Source organism: Morone saxatilis, unplaced genomic scaffold (assembly GCF_004916995.1).
Source record: "Morone saxatilis isolate NCDOM2014 unplaced genomic scaffold, NCSU_SB_2.0 Contig24, whole genome shotgun sequence".
NCBI classification, from domain to species: Eukaryota; Metazoa; Chordata; class Actinopteri; family Moronidae; genus Morone; species Morone saxatilis.
In genome coordinates this window covers 6,330,556-6,350,858 of record NW_023339807.1, presented here as the reverse complement: position 1 = coordinate 6,350,858, position 20,303 = coordinate 6,330,556, and the positions used below count along the sequence as shown (strand labels likewise).

The window sequence follows — 20,303 nt, the reverse complement described above, 5'->3', positions numbered from 1 at the left end:
AAGTTACTTCTCCTCCATCAAGCTTTTCAACATGAAACCCTAGATTCAACTGTAGCTTTCTAAATTCTATCTGTAAATCCTGAACAATCTTGAATTCTCCGGATGACCGCATATATTCCGCACTAGGATGCCCTGATCTGTGCCTCGGCACGAAGTAACGCCACAGTTTTCAAGAAGCAGCAACAGAGTGCAACAGTTACGCCCACACACCACACCCCTGACCTGTATGAAAGGCAGCACTAATCCAGCCTCAGGTGTCTCCAAAAAGAGAGAAAAAAGTTGCAAGTACACGCTCAAGTTTAAGGTAACATGTCCCTGCAGGCAACTCTTTCTTTTAAAACATAATGGCACTAAAGAACTACATATTTTTTCTTAGCCTTCAACTTTCTCTAATTTAATACCACTTTTTCTTCTGTTTGCTCTCTGGACTCCTCATGAATCCCTTTGTTAAAACATCTAAAAGGAAACCAACCAATGGCAAGTTGTATTGACAAATCTTCCTGAGAAATAAATGTGCATTCCCTTCCCAGGATGGGACTACACAAAGCAATCCCTAACCACTAATTCAACTATAAAGACACACAACAACAGTAGGGGAATGAGCATATTTAGCGTTTAACAGCAAGCAGGTCAGATTTTACTTAATTCTAGGTTCCCAACAGTTTAATAAGCTAATCATATTTAATGGAGGAATTATCATCTTCAGGTGGTAGAGCATTACTCATGGCCAACGCCTGACAGTGGTATTCCTAGCCTAAAGGCCTAAAATGTTAACAGAGAACTGATTTTATTAAAGCAGCATGAGACCAGTACTGTCAGGTGCAGCAACTCCAAAATGGGTCAAAAGAAGACATTTTTATAAAAAATATCAGGTTTCAAAACCTGATTTAGAGTACATTAACTAAATAAAGCACTGCGAGTGCATCTATATGAAGGCTCTGCACTATTAAACCTTTTAAAATAAATCAGATAAAATACCATGGTTATCATGTCTAAAATTACTTCAGGAATACATACATCTTGTCAATACTGAGAGTGGGATCTAATTACAGGGCATGTTTAAACTGGCATTATGAAGTGTAATTTGACATTTAAAAGCATGCCAAGGCCAGATTTCTGCTCCAGTGCACTCAATATGCAATAAAAATCATGGCTGGTGATGTGTCATGACAAGACCCATCATTCTCTGGTTGTATTACAGAAGGAAATATATAGCTCTGCATTTTCCAAAATCTGTATTTGAAATTTAACGATAAATTATTAATATTAGTACTGGTTATTTCAAGAGCATAGGCACGTACTACAGTACAGTGTTTGTGCTTGTGTCTTTGTGCTGAGTGATTCTATAGCAGCAGAGGGTGGGCACAGTAGTAAAATAACTAGCATACTCTTATTACTGTTTATATTGCTCTTATCATTTTACAATCATACAGTTAATCAGCAATACATTGCCCACTCACTAGTGTTTGTGTATGACAGCGTTGAAGAGCTTGCCGTCTCTCCAGCTGGTAGTAAAGTTATCACAGCGGATGTTCTGGTAGCCGTCTGTCATCCTCTGGGACCAGAGCAGCAGCTTCTCCTTGGCCGTCATGTCCTCTGACTGGCCGTTGACGTGAATATCTGAGATCTGAGACGATGGATATAAATAACATGTTAAGGAGGTGGCTGATGTGTAGAATATATTAATAATCCATACTAAAGAGATGGGAAGGAAATTAGTCATTAGTGGAAACCAAAAGATACAATTTGAATGGAATCACTGGATACCCATGATTATTTTAAGTAATACCATTATGGCTAAGATCAATTAACACCTTTATCATCCCTTGGATTAATATCTCTCCTGGTTGAGAGATGATATATTTATTATATCAGCAGAGTGAAGTGTTGATGCTTCTGACTTGGCTTACAGGATTCAGCAGGGTTTCTGTCTGGTCTAGACTGGGAAACGCCACGGTGGCTGTGGCATACAGATAACTTTTCATTTGTGGAATTAGGGGATGGGAAAGATGAGTCATAGGCATCGGGTTTTCCATTTTATGTGTGTGTGTGTGTGTGTGTGTGTATGTGTATAAATGTGTGTGTACTCGTTTGTGCGCGCCATTCAAATTCTCCTCCACTAATAGCTCTACATTTTCAAATGACAAATACTTTTTAAAACTTCTATTGAAATCAAATGGAGTTATTTCACATGTTTTGATTATGTAGGTGCAGCAGTAACTTTAAATCTTCAGATCTTTAAAACTTAAGCGCAACAAAATCTTCTTTTTTCTGTAAATGTAATTAATTCAGGATAATCATGTGGGATTTAACACTACATAACATGATGAAAGCAGATTTTTTTCTCTTCCCTTTGATCTCTATGACTCACCAGCAACCACAACCCAGCCATTTTCCCCTCTATTCTATGAAACCATAAAGACTCTGGGAATGCTGTTATGTATCTACAGGGCACAATGGCACCCTCACCAGACTGTCTCACCAAAACCACCCTTAACACCAATGTCTCCTTTATTTCCCATGCTAAGGTTCAGCTTTTTGCAACCCAACCTTACTCATCTGATATTAAAGGGTGTGGCCCTGCCCATTGGTCTGATCACCAGGGATCTCTGCCAGGCAGGTCTTGGCATACACTAGAAAAGCAGGAAAAGGCCTGGATACATGGGATGTGGTCGGGAGTGTAGCATGACAACAAGTTGTACTCTTGGCCTGACACGCCCTCCCCTTGGGAGTCAGCAGGAGAATGACTAATGCTTGCACACCCTGATGGTGTTTTATTTCTTTATACTGTTCATAAATTAGCGGCTGCACTCCAAATACTTGACAGCAGACTTAGTGTGTTATAATAGCTGCAAACGCTCCTAGAAATATGGTGAGAAGAATCCTGTTTAGATTAGAAAATGTCCTTTTTCAACAGAATTATGAAGAGTAGAATTCCCTCTGATTGGTTCCAGGGAGATGGGAAACAGCAGCCGACAGGTGCAAATCCCAGAGACAGAGGTACAGAGCGATAATATAATAATGGAACACAACACTGACAGAGGAGGAGACCTGGAAGTGAAGGATGATGGTCCATATTAACCCCAGAGTCAGCTTGGGGTTCCCATCTGCTATGTCATCGTTTCTGATGTTAACCAGCTTGACCTGAGAAAACAAAACAGCAATATTAGTTAGTGGAACCATAGATACAATTAGGTATCTTGTGACAAAGCTTTGCCAGTGTTTGGTCAAGTTTTCAAGGTTTCCAAGGTACAAGGTATGATTTTATGTGCCATACCTGCCGGTGTCTGAGGAAGTCCAGTGCTATCTGTACATTCTGCAGTTTGTGGAATCGCATGCGGCCTTTCTCTCTGGGCTGAGGAGGAGAGGAAAGAGAAAGACGTAGTTTAGATACATGACAGACTGCCCGAGAAGATCCTTCCTGCATACGGGAACATTCAGTCAAAACAGAGAAATTAATGGGGAGGAAAACTGAAAGACATTTAACAGAAAGAATAAATACGGGGATAACTGGTGAATCTTGTATATTTTTCAACTTGCAATTAATTCTGGTGAGTAAGTTTACAATATGCCTGTAGACATACTGTGTTGAATCTTTTTTCAAATTGCTTTCTTTGTCTCAGTCCTGTTGTTCACCACTGTCCCACAAACATGAAAAATTAGGAATATGGTGGAAATAAACCCTTTAGAATACTGATTACAGCAGGAAATTTGCATTAGCTGAGCCAGTAACAACATTTTGAATTATTAAAGTCATCTGACAGCCAGCTGAGATTATTTCATGTTGCATTATGATTAGATATGATTAGAAAATCATACATAAATACAAACAGGTGTTTCAAAAGCTCATGCTGATATGCAAAACAAAGCATTGCTTATGCCAAAACTGCCAAGTTAATCAATGGATAACTGAATATTTGTGTGTATATCTGGCAGCTACGTGCTTAAAGCAAGCTTGTCAATGTGTCAAAGGAAAAAAGCAAAAAAACACTTAAATCGGCATGGAGGTCTGGATACCTTGCACAGCCCAATCACTAGGAAAGCACGGATGAATAATAATTGAATTAAAAAAATGAAAATAGGATGTCTATTGTAAGTCATCGACCCACTCACCAACCGAACGCTCCTGACCACGTCTCTCTCCCTCGGCTAGCCCCAGCAAGAGCAGCGCAAAGAGAGGAGGCGAAGGCCAGACGGCAAAGATCAGCACACACAGAGGAAGGTTTAAGGAAGGCAAACGGGAGGCGACGGAGAGGAGGAGTAGAGAAGGAGAACCGTAGATCAGATAGTAGTATAGTTCACACACACACACACACACACACACACACACACACAGGCCAAAGTTAATGGGTTAAGGCTATGGAGGCATTCAGAAAATGAGCAGAACTGGAGCTGGTGGAGGGAGCCATGAACTAAAGCAGCAGAGAAGCTTCTATACAGATCTGAACCCATGGGTAAAAAAACACTGAAACAGTCCAGTGTGTGAGCCTTAAGATTTTAGTTACAAGCATAGAAAGACTAAAGGATGTATGAGAAGTCACAACTGAATAAAGAAAAACAAAAAAACAGAGATAGAGAGAAAGGGGTTGCAGACTCAGGAGCTGCTAGTCAATGAAGAAGTCTTTGTTTAGCCAAATAAGCCAAAGGTTAAGCCACTGACTTGGCTGCGACTGGTTCCAATTTGTTGCCACAGGGATGATATTCCAGATGGATTGAAGATTAGTACATCTTGTGTAATTAGTCTGGATTATGTTTTGGTCTGGAGGATGCAGGATGATTGAGGTAGAAGATGCAGAGTTTAGGCATATTTGTTGCTAGCCAAGGTCAAAACTCACCAGTGTTTCCCCAGAGAGGACCTCCAACAGCGAGATCAGGTTATGTCCATCCCGAAGGTCTTCATACAGGTCTGCCACGTGACGCTGTGTCTGCCAGAACAAAGGGAAAGCACAGGTCATAAGGATTCAAGATGCACCATGAATTACACTAACAGCCCATCTTTGTTGAGGGGAATTGCCCATGTGTAACCTTTTTAGAGGACTAACTGTTCTGGTATTAGTTCTGACTGAAGCAGATCACAACAGTACTTTCATCATACAGTAACTTTCATCCATCTCCATACCGGCTCTTTTACTGTACAAACGTCGCTGATGGCCACAATGTGACAAAAGACCTCAAAGGTATTTTTCGACGATTAATGGCAACAGCACGTGGTGAAGTTTCTGTGACACTTCAAACTCGATGAGGTATCAAATATAAAATATAAAGATACAAATTGACCCATTTTCAGCTCTAATAAAAGCACTTAATGCTGATTCTATAACGGTTACCCAGCTGTGTTATTTATATAAGTTTTCTACAGCATTCAGAGCGTTCTCTCCACTAGTGCAATTCTACAAAGGACAGGAATGCACAGCCCTGAGCAACCAAGCCTGACTCCTACTCCAAATGTCAAATGGCAGCTGTCATCCCTGATAGTAAAGTGATAGGTTGGGGTGAAAATCTGATCAGTGAGGTTAAAAAAAAAAATTTAAATTCAAAATAGATTAAGATATACAGTCAAAAGTGCATTCGCTGCAACCAGACAGGGAAGCATACTGAGAGAGGTGAGGGGAAACTTTGTGGTGGTGCTAAAAAACAGAGGTCTGGATAGGAGGAGAAAGTTGGAAGAACAGGTGAGGAGGGGAACAGTCAACAGTCATGACCAGACACACATTTTAGTACAGTCCTGCTCCGACATGCTAATACCTACCTCTGCCTTCCAATGCTGGGTGAAGAAGGGTGAAAGAAGGAAGAATGAGTACAGATGGATGAGTAATGGAGAAACAGAGAGAGAAGAGGAAAACAGAAGAAATGAATGTACATGACATGAAGAGGAATAATTAGGGTGAAATGGAAATTTAGATGATTTGGTGATGGTGTATGAGGCAGTTAAAACACAGGAATTAAACTAATAATTTATTTAGTTCAATTACAAGATTCAGTTTCATCTGAGTGCGTTTGGTCATGGGAGAGGGAGGCCTCGGCCCTAAAATGGAATGAAAGCAAATTGCCCTTGCAAGTTACAACAGTGGAGGATTATGTTGGCAAGAATTTTGACACAGGTATCCAACCTTAGCTACGCTCCTCCCTGCCTGCACAGGGAAGATCCAGGGTGGATCTGAGTGTAAAGAAGGCAACCAACACTGTGACCACTAGGGTTCACTGTCTACACATGTAAAAACTGTGTGGTGTGATAAACTTGCACAGAGCACTGTAATAGCCTACTATAGTCCTTCTACTCGTGGACTATCTGTATTTTTGAGTTGCACACAATTGTATAAAAAGACTTTATCAAAGATATGACATGATTGTTCATTTTCTTTGCTCAAACAATGAATTTTGGGCTTATGTTGGAGTCTCCTTAGTGTGCACTCAAGAGCCATCTATCACCACCCCTCAATTACTTGGTGCTGAAGAGGCTGAGGTCTCTGAGGTCCTGCTCAGCCACAGCCTGTCTGCTGAAAGGTAGGCGTTATGCTACAAATTGCCCCCTCAGAGTCAAAAAGAGTTGCTCTGTAAACGTTTCAAGGTAAAAATCATTAGCACACATGGCTGACAGCCCCTCTTCCTGGTCCCTCCATATGACTGTGACATGCCGTCTGGAAACAAAACACTTAACATGCCGCAGGTTTGACATAATGTTTACATCATCTTGTGCAGTTCCTCTCGCTAACAGCCAGGTGCAATCGGAACTCAATCTGCAACAATTGGGAGTTATTAATCCAATCCAATGTATTTTGTAGGAGCTAGAAAACAGATTTTGTCCTGCAGCCGGTCCGACGTTCCACTCTGTCTTATGTAGTATAAAAAGATTTACTGAGCACAGGAAACCACTCAGTGGCCCTTTACAGCTTTTCATGGCTGCACCCAACCTATAGCATGCCCTTGTCAAGCCAACCATTAAACCATTAAATCAGTTTAACTTTAGAGGAGCCGAGTTAACGCTTTCCCTACCAAACATGCTCTTCTCTCTTCAGTGAGATTTCCTATTGCTGACTGTAGGAGGAGATGATGTTCCTTTTCTTGTTACTAAATGCTAATGTATATATATACCAGGACATGGTCAGTCACATGGACTTGAAAAAAGCAAATCTATCCTCTCATCCTATCTATTTGAAAATAGAGTTCTAACAAAAAAATATGATGAGTCTTGTCACAGGTGGAACGCCCCCTCTGCACAAAAAAAATAAACTCTTGAAAATCAAGACTTAAAATCAGTCAGTGACTAGTTCACATTATATTATTTTTGGCTGATAAAGTAATTTTCCAACGGTTTCTACCACAACCTGGGACTGAAGTGTGAAACTGTGTGCAAAAGCTCTTTTGTGTACATTACATAGGTTATTCTTATGCAACGTAATGGCAACAGTAATATTGATGTGAATTCCTATTATGCAACTTCCTACGCATCAATGCATGCTTTGCAGTTTAGGTCGGGGATGAACGCAGGTAACCACCCAGTCCCGGGGGTCTGTGCGGCACATGTGCTACCGTTGGGCCTTAACCAAGACCAGAATCTGCCTGTTCAGAAGGAGCTAAGTGAGTCCAGATGTCTGTGACTCACCCCCTGAAATTCACAGTGAACACTTAAGAGAAACAAGAGGGGAATAACTACACTATGTTCTCACAGTGTGGTAGCAGAATACATTAGCACTGCGCATTCATGGAAAGGAAAACACTCTCTTTGTGCTTATTTTTTCCCTCTTGTTCCATTTCTAAAAATCAATGAATGGCCCTGTGTCTGTGGAGTGATTGTACAAATAATGTGGAGGCACTTAAAGTCATAAGGCTGTAAATGCATAGCTGCCTCCTGGAAGAAAAATGGCACAAGCAGGAGTATTTTTACTGCTCTGTGGGAGGGATATTGTGTTACAGGGGGTAATTTTTCACCCCTAATGAGCAACTCCAGAGTGAGGAGTATGTCCTGTTTGACTTAATCCTCATCCTGACCTGTTTACCTCCCTGAATATGTGATGCATTGGAGGGCTTTCACACCGTAGTTTGAGAATAGAGAGTGAGGCGAGTGAGAGTGGACGGGTGCTGATGGACGGTTTACACAGCTGATGACAGACTAGACTTCTGGTAAGCCTCCGCATCACTGTGCAATGTTAGAGACAGAGTGTGAAACAATGACTGACCCGCTAATGTGTGTCTATGTGAGTGATTCCACAGAGTCACTTACAGTGTGCAGGTTAGGGATGGATTATACTTAAGATATTCATGGCCTGTCACTCAAAACTCAAAATAATCCATAACAAAACATTGCATTCCAGGAAACTAATGAGACATTTAGAGTTCAGTTTCTGTTGCAGAGGCTTGCATGCATTAAATCAATGTTGTTCTGTTAGAGGATTGACATTATCTCATAAAACCAAAACATTATCTTCCTTATATGGACATTATCCCCCATAATTATTGTTTTGATTACCCATCATCATGCAGAGTGTCAAACATTAACACTGGATTAAAGCTCTTGTCAACACAAATATAAACCAAGCCAACTGTTTGCACCTCTAATTATAGCACATTGATTTCATTCTAAAGTGGATCGATAACATCTCAATGGCTGAGCTGCGACATTTACTAAACTCTCAACATAGCATCTTGTGGATGAACGCAAATCAGTATGTTGATTCTCTGAGAGAACATCTGCTTGTACTATTTAGGCCTGAACCACAAACAGGCAATTTTACCCTTTGATATCCACTCTGGTTGTTATGTAAGAAAGCAGTCAACCACGTGTTCACGAGGTTCAGAGAGAGTGAAATTTGTGGACGCTTTCTGGTGAAGTTCTATTTATTTTGCAAGTTTTTAAGTGTACCTTGTTCATGTGAAAATAATATTTTAGGCATGTGTGAGCAGGAATGTGAGCATTAATGTGGCTTTAGAGTACAATAAGAACATTTCAAAGTCACAGGGACGTCCTTACCTTTATCAAGTGCTTGTTCACCCATTTTGTGAAGGTCTTCTTCTGTACTCGATCTCGTTCATCTGCAAAATAGAGAAACAACAGCTGAGCATCAGACATGTATGAAAAGAAAAAAAAAAACATTATAAACAATTATTGTACATTTAAAAACACGGGCTATTGCTTATCTGTGAGTTCAAAATAACAGCATATGACTGATGTGTATATAGCAAATGGAAGTTTCATTCATTTAAAAAAAGGAAATCCCCAAGATACCAGACTTGTTTGATTTGTGTAGGACAAACAGATGTATCACTGGGTGGAAAAAAATGTCTCAACTGTGTACGCCTGCATCTGAGTCAGACCGCATCAGAGGACATTCACCGGCGGCAGATGCGCCCCTATTGTCTAAGAAACGCTGTATTTGCAAGGTCATGTCTCTTTCTATGACACCACTGCCAGCTGTGCTCCTGGACAGAAATGTTCATAAAAAGGATTCCATCGTGTGAAGACACATGATGATTACTGCAAGACATGGCATAACTATTAGAGAGAGCAATTTTCCAACAAGAAACAACAAGATCTTGGCATGGAACACACCCACTAAGACAACAAACCTGCATGCACCCACCCAATGTAATGCTTCTATTGGAGTTCAGGAAAAAAAAAAAACAAGGTGTGTCGCTGCAACATTTATTATGGACACAGTGGATGGATCGGTGTGTTTCCAGCTCTGTGATGTGAGCCCACTTCATCTAAAGGTTGTGGTTCACTAAAGTGTTTGAATTTCACATGACAAAGAGTGGCGCTTTGATAACTGTAGGGCAGGTTTAGGAATTCCTTTACTCTGTGCCACCTTCAGTGACTCACACAGCAATTAATTCCATTCACATTATGCCAGAATGAACTATGGACATAGACACAAAGTCCTCTGTGTTATCAGTTTAAAGGGACATTACAGTGACACACCCAGCAACCAAAAGCATAGGGCAGTGATTCAGTGCTAAAACAAAAAAAGGTGCCCAGAGGCTACATTTCTTTTCTCAATAGCGTGTCAGCAATGACTTCTGCAAATGTGTTGTGAAAGTGCGTTTCCATAGAAACCTCATATAGACACCGTAGACCTTTAACCTCCTCATTTATCATTCAAACCAATGGGGGACTGAGCTTTACTATGCGACCTCCATGGGTCTGCTTCCTGCCAAGAGGGTAAAATGTGACCCGGAGTGGAAGCGTGATGATTGGTGACACACACACACACAGTTGCACCTTGACCTGCTGGGTCCCTGCATTCTGTCAACCACTGCAACTCTTTGTGGACGCATTGCTCGTTATAAGTGAAGTGTACGAGGGCGGATGAGGGCAGAGTGAACTTTGAGTATCAAATGTCACCAGACACAAACAGGTCTCAGTCAAGTGTGGAGCCCAAACCAGCACAACAGCAGTAGTGGAAGGTACTGTAACTAAATACATTTACTTAAGTACTGCACCCAACAGTAAGGTGTGCTGTGTATCTCTGCAGGGTAAAACCAAAATCAATTTGTGTAAAATGCCTATGAGACATTTAGAAAGAGGAACAAAAGTATTGTAAAAAATAGGATCTAACACATCATTTATCCTGACTACAGTACAACTAGAAGCAAACAGACTGCAGCTACAGTGACTCATTCACCCTAAAACACATGCATGCTGCACAACAAAACTTGTGAATGGGCTTTGCTGACCAATACAAAGTGAGGAGGCTGCTGATGCATTAGAAAAGGGGAGTATCCTCCTTTAAGTCACAGAGTGGAGAAACACTGGACGGTGCATTCCAATTAGATTATTATATCGGGCATTTTAAATAGAATTTAGATATATTATTAAAGATTATGTTGTGACATTCAAAAGTGCCTGCGACAACACTGAACATACCACCATCTTCTTTTGGAATCTGACAGATGAGCTTACATATGTACAAAATTACATATTTACAATCAAGCCGCAGCACATAACCTCTTCAAGCTCTTACAGACAGAAAAGCCTACAACTTGAACACTGTCCAACTCTGTAATTCCATTAAACACTCCTTTCAAAAACTTCTTGCCCAGCAGTGTCTCACATATATGGGAACAAATAGATTAATTCTTGAAATTAAGCTATTTTCCATTAACTGCCGCCATACTGATACCTTTCCTGCCGTCCATAGCCTTCAGCATCCCCTGGTAATAGCCTTCGTCTGAGGGCACCCTCTCTCTGCCCATGCTGTCAGAGGATACATTCCTGTACCTCTGCTGCTGAGAGTTCATTTTCACTGTTTGTCAGTTTACAGAATAATAATCCTAATGATAAAAAATATCCTTTGCTGTTTTCCCCTTGATGGCAACTTCTGCTTTTCTTGCTTCTATTTGTCCCTCTGGGCCCTTGGTTCGTCCCAGTAGTATGCAGTCCTGTGGTCACAATCCACTCAGCACTTCACAAACCTATGATTTCTCTCCCCTTCCTGTCTCCCAACCTCCCCACTCCCTTAAAGAGTTCGGCTCTGCCCTTCTTTTTCCTCCTTAAGTTTTTTTTTTCCTCTCTCCCTTTTCCTTTTTCTCCTGCTCACTTTAGTCCTTTCATAGCAAATGGTGCCTGTGGGCTATGCAGTCTGGGCCTGTCCTTGTGTGTGATGTGCGAGTGTGTATTTAGTGGCGCTAGTGTGTGGAGGACATAGTGGGTAGGGCTCTGAACACACCCCTTCCTCTCGCCGTGTTTCGCTGAGGCGGGGAAGGATGAGGTGTGGTAACCTGCATGTGCTATCACATAATCGTTTGCGCAAGACAATACACACACACGCTGAGTCACTGAGGATAATAAAAAAAAATAAAAGACTTTGCTGATCATTTTTTATACTTTATATGGCATTGAACTTTAATGAACGACAGAAAATGCACGCCCAGATGTAACACAGATATCCAACAAGAGCCAAAAAAGTTTTCTTAATCACACACACACACACACACACACAAACATACATCCTATGGTTAATCATGACTTACTCACAGCATTCCTACGACATTTCACATTATAGTAGTTACTCACTGTAAAGAAAAAGAAGAAGAGACGGGGGGATGAGATAGTTTTAGGAAGGGCTGCCATGGATTCCAGACGGCGATGAATGACCACACCCTGACCGTTACTGATTTACTGAGAAATATAACTGCTTATAACTCAGTGCTGACGTTTTAAGGCAGATTGTTTTAAGAAATGAACACAAGTCAAAGAATCATGACTGTGTGGGAAACACACTTATTTGTTTAGATTTATGCCTACATCTGTGTTTGAGTGATAATTGCTACATTTCTCACTTGTTAATTAAAGCGCATATCCGGTTCTGGATCTTTTACTGATGAAGTTGGAGTTAACGCAGTCAGAGCTGTTTTCTTTGTCACCACAGTGTATTGTGTCTCAGTCTAACTACACATTTCCTGCTCAGTGGTATTTAGTCCAAACAAATGAAGACACACCGAATCATCGCTTCCTGTTAACGCAGGGGATTGCCAGGCAGTTTAGAACACAAATGATAATAAAACAGTGAATTTCTTAAAGACTGCTTAAGAAAGTATGTTATACGTCTGTGGTTCGTCTTATACGGAATAATGCTTATAGCATGTAGTTCTTATCACCTCTCATATAAGTGTCTTTTTTCCTGGATAGTGAGTAATTCTGAAATAGTAGGTCCTCAAGACCACTTGTGGTTGAACTGGTTTCCAAATGAACAGTAAGTGGAAGATGCATGTTTTTCAATCAGCCAAGTGATTTTGTCGCGATCGCCATGTAGCTTTTTGTCGGATACGTTCTGGTGAGTGGTGTATGCGAACTAGAGATGAGCATATGGTTTAGGTGAAAAATTTGAAAGTGCTAAAATGTAGCGTAACATAGCATAAAGGAAGTAAAAAGGGGAATCATACAGTCAGTAAAATAGACGTTCCATATTGTTGTTTGCGGAGCGAGAGCCGAGCGAGGGAGAGAGGAGCGGGTGGCCGTAGGATTATTTATATTTTAAAGTTCATTGGGCCGCCCTATCAATATAGGCGGGTCCTATGTACAGACCAAGAGGGAATATGGCGCTTTAAAAGCGAAACCGACCAGCTGGTGAGTTAAACGGTGGAGCCAAGTGTGCGAGTTTATGGGTCAGGGCATATGAGAACCTAACGTTTTCTTGGCTTGTAATTAGGGTAGTGTGGTTTTATTTCTACTGTCTAAGTAGAGGTAGGCATAGTGTTTGCGATTCTTTTAACTTCCATCCTTGCGTCCCTATGTCCTGCTATATTTATTGTGAGTGGGTATTTATCAACAGCTCTTTCTCAATAATGGTCCCCTATTAGTGATCCTACTCGTATCCCCACACACACAACAACTGATTTAGGCACATTGGATGTTCTACCTTCAGCTAAATCAGTACTGCCCCTCTTATGCCGTAATGGTGGCTGCTATATAGTTATTTCCTGATTTCCCGCTACCCTGACTGTTGATCATCATGCTTATGCCTCTATGCAGCATCATAGAAGTTACGTTTCTCTTCCCACCAAGTCGCTGTGAGGTATAGTTTCTTGTTATCGACAACCTTTTATGAACATGGAAGTACTTTAATGTGTCAGCTGGAACAGTGTGTTTATGTAGTGAGTTGTGGTCCCAGGCGTAGTTGTACCATCATTCTCCATCGTAGCCACGTTAAAATGCTAGTGGATTGTGGGAGACACACTTTGAGGGGAGTCTGCCATATAGATTGGAGCATCTGATTGGCGAAGCTGATGGAAGTTAAGGAGTGGGATATTTGCGGCATGCAATTTAGTTTTGTGAAAAAAAGGAATAGGAGATTCATACCGATGATAACAGAAAATTTACTGTGTAATCAGGACTGAACATTTGTGTATAATAAGGCTTTATTATCGACCATGCCCTGACACTATACATAATGCTATATTTGGATTCCAATATTAGAATCGTAACAGTATACCAGCATGCAGTCTTAAGAGAAGCATCGAAATGATCTTTAGTTAGATATTTGGTCGAACATACCAATCCATGCAGTATTGGATTAATCCTTGAAGACCACGACACCATGTCATGAATAGAATAGAATACCTAACATTGGTTTTGTTTCCCAGTTAGATTTTAGGATGACGAAGCCACAGTAACAACTGTGGTACCTGAGACTTATTTGGTTATGACGGTTTACTCGAGCAGTCACACCACGCACGACTATCCGTCTTTGGCGGTACTTTCTAACCATTCTAGAGTGAAAAGCACTTACAGGCAGTAAATGGGCATGAACCATACAGATGGGAGGCAAGCGGAGATTAGCAGGATAAATGTGGACATTCTTTAGTCACTGGGGATTTAACTTTCCACCAACAAAAGGAGACATATCAATTAAGGTCTCAACATGCTTATACACTCTGCCCCTCATCTGCTTCATCAAAACCAGAGGCCCTTTTTATATGAACCGGAAGCTTTGTGAAAAAAGAGAGAAAGTTTTCTCTTTCGAAGAACATATGTTAGTAGCGTTTTGTAGGGTTGATAATTTCTTGTTTTTAGAAGGAATGTTGACAGGGAAGTCTCCTACACTTATCTCGCATAGTGCCTCGGACAGAACATTCGACTTCTGATACATGAACTGTAATTTAGGCTGGATCGATTCATTTCACTATCTAGTGCTCTTCATAATGACTGAATATTACGTGTTGCTTCGGGATAGTTTGGGTAATTTCAAATGACTAGCATAATCAGCACTCTCTTGCGCACTTCGAAGGGATTATTGCTGGTAACTTAACTAAAGTTAATTAGGCATGAGCTGAACAGTTGTAAACATTAACCCTTATGATAAACATCAAGCAGTCGCATTGCATGAAATGTGAGCTGCAGTAGAACACTGACATAACTATCATTATAGCCCAAAGCACCGCTGTGTCCTAAACGTAGCCCATAGCGCAGCCTAGCAGTGCGCTGTAGATCTCATTCACAATATACCGTACTTCTATGCTGAGAGACATACTGTTGGTCTATTTATATTAATCATAAAACCACTTATGGTCACACGGCTAGACACCATTGGGTTTGGCTCGATGCTCCCGGAGAACTCGATTGCTTATATGTGGCTTCTGTACAACCATTATTTGCGCGCCATTATATACCAGTTTCTGACCCTCATTAATATTTCTGCTATTCTTCTGCTAAAATACAATCATCAATTGATATGGAGAGCATAATGTCTTTGCAATCAACATGATAACAACCTGACTATTTCGAGGTACTGAACAATCCACCACATTACTGCCAGAATTCCTCTAAATGATAATACAAAATTAAACGTTTTTTTTGTATTCACTAGCTAACTGCTTTTTCTTCTGTATTTAGAAGAACATACCGAGGTGAATGCATGAGCTGCTTTAGCAGTAAGACGACCAAAGAAAAATGAAGACTTTGAGGGACAAAAAATATTAGCTATGTAACCCTATCCTTTAGTATTAATCTATATTCTAGTTTATTCATTATAAAATGTAACATACCAGCTGCACTAAAGCTGATGCAGCGGAGTACAACGATGACTGGATCACATTTGAGATATGAATTTCTAGATTTGTATTTAGAAAGCGCTTTCAGAATGGAGAAAGTCATTCTGACATGACATACAGCTGGTGACGTTGAGGGCAAGCATAGTTTGGGCTTAGAACAACCTGTATCTTATAGCACTTTTTGGGACGATTCGGATACAACAAAGCAGACACAATTAGACGATCATAGGAGAGAAGATCCGTAAAATTTTGTTCTTTTTTTATTGGTGGATTTTGAAAGGGATTGAACATGGCAAGCATGCATTCAAATGTTCAAAAGGACAGATGGTCAGGTGAACCCACCTTTTTCGTCAGCAGAGGAGATGAAGTAAAGCCAGAAAGATTTGCTCCTTAAGTCATTTCACCGGTCCACCTATTGCTCTAATCAGATGAGAAGTGTGCAAGCACATGTACTGCAATCAGTCGTGAAGCACCTACGATCGAGGCGCTAGGAAATAGGAGCTGGAATATGTATAGTACTAGGTGTGAGCACCTAAACACACCCTGGATTATCACCTCCATTGCTGTGAATGTTAGAGGGGGAGGAATGCGTTGGAGGTTGTAAGTATATGTAAACAGGATGACATCTTGAGCTCGACGAGTGCAGTTGCCGGATCGTAGTATGCGACGGCTGTGATAGCGCGTATCCGAAGTATCCATGATTAGGCGAAAAACACCAGAAAAAAACTGAACAAGGAGAGCCCAGGTGGGCCAACACTAGCGATCTGTCCTTTTTGTAGCCAAGATTTCATAAAGAATCAAAAGCGAATTCATCTTGTCCGGCTTTTTGTCTGATTCATATTCTAGACGTGCATAGACTGGCTCCAGCGCACTGTGCTAGCACCCAACATAAATTATAGATACAGTCAATGCCTTTTTAAATGCTTCTACGCGTTACTGGATGACGCATGATACAAAAAACAGACCAAGCCTCAAAAACATAATAACACATCTCTGGTACGAAGGAACAGCTGTGTCAGTACATATAGCAAGTAGAATCGACACTTGTATATCAGACTAATGTAGTTATTTATTATGATAATAAGATTATTGGTAGTATAGATTACCGGTCATATATAGATTGAGAACTTGATGGGGAACATCATTATTCGTGTCTTTATGAGACGAGTTTTTTAATCGCTTTTTCTTGTGACAGTGGGTACATTGTTTATCTTATAAGGTAGAAACGTTATATAAATATTAATCTCATTTTGTCTGGAGAGAACGCATTAATGTTTATATCACTATAGATTTAGTTTATATTAGCTCATAGCCTGACAGTCCTAGTAACCGAATTCCTTCTGTGTCATAACTGGTGCCCATCGATGCACTGGTCCAGTTAAATCATGCACTCGATCTCTACCCTGTCAGCAAACGTGAATAAGTTGTCAGAATAGATCCAACTCTACTGAAGCCTAGGCAAACCCAATTTAACTCAGATCAACAAAGCCGTCCTGTGTATTTCTGTCAGCCATCGCTCAGCCGTTGAGTTTTTAAAAGTAGCGTTAAGTCCATAAGCTTCGACAATCCATCTGTGAACCTCCACCGTGGGAGTCGTGGTCAGTTGATAATGATGTTAATTTTTGCGTATAATTCGAATAGTCAGACAGGGGCGCGTGGGGAATATGTCAGCTGATGTGTAAACGGCAAAGAGTTGTTGAGCTTTAAGGACAAACTCAAGTGCCTTCTCTGCAGGGTCGATGACAAATGATAGAGGTATGGTGCACATGTGGCGGGAACCGAACCAGACAGCGTAATATTGCACGTCAAACAGCTAAGCTTAGCTTTGCCAGAACAGAAGTCTCAAAGGCGTTGGATTACATGAGTATTTGGAGCAGTTAGTATAGAATGATAAGTAGGCTGAGGAAAATGAATGAATCATATTGCTTGTGTTATTAAAGTATGATAGGTCGGAGGAGCAATTCATTATTATGTTTTTTTCATAATAGCTGGTGGTTATGTCATATAGGTAAGAGGTGTCGAGACAAATAACATCTGGAGTCGCCATCGCGGGCTATACGTTTTTGAAGCTGGTATTTTAAGTGAAAGATTATAGGATTATGTCATATAAATTAATCATGTGAAACCGTCAAAACGGCAATGTCAGTACTGGGGTAGAAGTTATAACTCTTGAGAAAGTCATTCAAAGTGGGTGTTATGCGATGTAATTAACCCACTCGTAAAACTTTTTATCCTATGCCTCTATTGTTTAGAAAACACCAATGAGTTCATGCTGACTTCTTTTTTTTTTGATTTTATTCTTTAACTGCTAATCTTCTTGTTGTCGTTTGTTGTATCTACTGCTAGTTTAGTCTCACATCTAATTCACCTAGCATTCATCTCTCCTTAAGAATATATCAGCATGAATAATCACGTACGCAACACGAATGTATTTGTTTTCGTGTTGAAAGAGCATGTATACATTAGATCATAAAATGTGTTGTTTTGAAATAATACAATACTTCGTCGAATTTAACAAAATTGGATGATAACTACGTCTGAGGAAAGTGTGTCACGTTAACTTAATAAACATTCGCTACTCAAAGATGACTCTTCTTAAAAAATAGATAGGAAAGTACAAGGCAGTATAAAAGATTAATCTAAGATGGCATCTCAATCCCATCCAAGGAGTAGGTCATCTGTGGGATATCGCATCTAACCTTGTGATGACCTTCGTCTACACGTAGATAGACACCGTTTCTGGGCAAGACTGATTATCTGAGGAGAGTGATAGACTTCAAGAAGTATCAGTCCCTAAATTACTTGGAGCTGCTGAAAGCATAATTCTGCCGCGTTCTCTCTTTTCCACTGGTCTTATTCAACTCCATTACGTGTCATACAATGGGAGATGTTTAGGTCAAAGTGAGAAATACATCTGGAAAGGGGTGTACAGGCGTTTCAGGAATACTAAAAACACTATAGCATATGGGTGGCGAGTCTAGGGGAAAGGATGCACCCTGTGTTTGTATTGAAGTGGAAAGGTGGGACTCGAAGAGGGTGGATTAACCTGCGCAAAAAGGGGGACGCGAGGCCCGCGCCGGCACGAAGTCACATTGTGACGGCATTGCGCGGCTGACGAACAGATGCCCATCCGCTGAGCCGGGGCTCCGTATAGATAAAGGTCATCACGTTTACCGCACGAGAGAAGGACTTGAACGACGCTCGTATAGGTACACGAAATTGATAGACGTTATGAGACGGGGAAGGTCAAAGGCTAAGGGTGGCAAGTTAATGGAATATTTAAAAAGGGAGTGACCTTATGGAACACGTATGCTAGTATAGAGAAACGCCCGTGGGAACTACTGATAATCGATTTGCACCGGCGGAAAGTTGTTCCGTTCCGGGCCTAGCTGTAATAACCGTGCTTGCCAGTTAGATGCTAAATTTGGTAGTCAGGCAGATGTTGACACATGGTCCTCCTGTTTTCACATAGGCAGACTGTTGACAGACGTCCATGTATCGCTTTGCTGATCCCCTTGGGATCTGTCATGTAGATGTATTTACCTTCGCATGTTTGCCTCCGCCACCAGCTTCGTTCCCGTTCCCCTCTGGGTGACGCTGTTATTTTTTATTCGTCCCTCGCCGGGCGGTTGCGGGATGTGTGCCGGCTGACTGTCAAAATGAAAAGATGGGGGAAAAGAAAGACGCGTTTATCATTCCCTATTCGAAAGAGAGCTGTCATACTGAGATTTCTCGCCCATTCCATACTCTTCTCACTCACAAGGGTCCAAGAGATGACTGCAAACACTCTTTGTGCAAGCTGCTGGCCTGCTCAGAAGCCCTCCTTTGGTGGCTGGCAGCCCGGTCGGCGGGGAGGTTCATGCAAAGGCGTTGTAACCGCACAAGTGACCTCTTCTCTTAATTTCTGAGCGCAAAGGCTGGCAGACGTCCTCTAATTCGGGCATACCATACTATACGGCACTCAGCCGCCGTCATGGCTACACTGCCCGATGCGAACGAGCACCTAGGTCGGTGTGTTCGGAGGGGCAGGTCCTAATGAGAGTCTAGTTAAACGCAAAAGCTCTCAGTTCAACGAGGCTGCTACAGTCCGTAGTTGCTGGAGTACAGTGTCACGAATCATGGTTCACCCCAGAGCTCAAGATCCACAGTTTGGGATATTAAACTTAGAATATTCGTAATCTGTACAGAGATTGCTGTAACTTTCAGTGACTAGACATCGTAACTAGGTACGGTGACAATACTTCTATATATGCATTGGTATATAAGAACGTGTGTCAATACTTCTTCTGTACGAGCTAAGACGTTGTTCTCCTTTACGTCGTTTTATCTTGCATTAGCACTATGTTTTCTCCTTGTTTTGCTAGCTCATCGCACGTTCAGTTGTTGTGCTGGTCAGAGTCATTATCAGTTTAGGAGTTATGGTCTGTGTTTGCTTACCGATGTTTCACTACGGCTGGCTGCTACACTTGTTGGAACTGGTTGACGTGGGGAAACGCCGCGGGGAAAACTTTTTCCATTTTCAGACGCTGTTGACGCTGTCGTCTTGGAGCGACAGAATGAGAGGGAAGTGACATAGTGGATCCAATCGGCCTGGGGCTGGACTCTGGCAAAAACAATAATCTATCTCCACAGATTTTAACAGAGTCACTGCACGCCACACAAGAGATCAGATATGAGTGAGTCTGAAAGTGCAAGAGACGAAGTAGGAAGGCGCTGTTACTTTGGAGGCGTAGAGGGAATACATACATGTTGTGACTTTATCATCAGACTCATTCAAGCAAGCCTGGGTGGCCATTATTGAGACTCTGAACGCCGCC

The 20,303-nt window shown here is 41.3% G+C and overlaps 1 protein-coding gene across 1 annotated transcript in view; it reads right to left on the bottom strand.

The window, feature by feature from the left end:
- Positions 1-20,303, bottom strand: part of LOC118336383 (plectin-like) — a 73,769-nt gene that overhangs the window by 27,853 nt on the left and 25,613 nt on the right. The window contains 6 exon segments of the mRNA XM_035673019.1: positions 1,461-1,627; positions 3,052-3,144; positions 3,278-3,355; positions 4,836-4,925; positions 5,750-5,764; positions 8,969-9,030. Coding sequence (XP_035528912.1) covers positions 1,461-1,627; positions 3,052-3,144; positions 3,278-3,355; positions 4,836-4,925; positions 5,750-5,764; positions 8,969-9,030 — 505 coding nt within the window.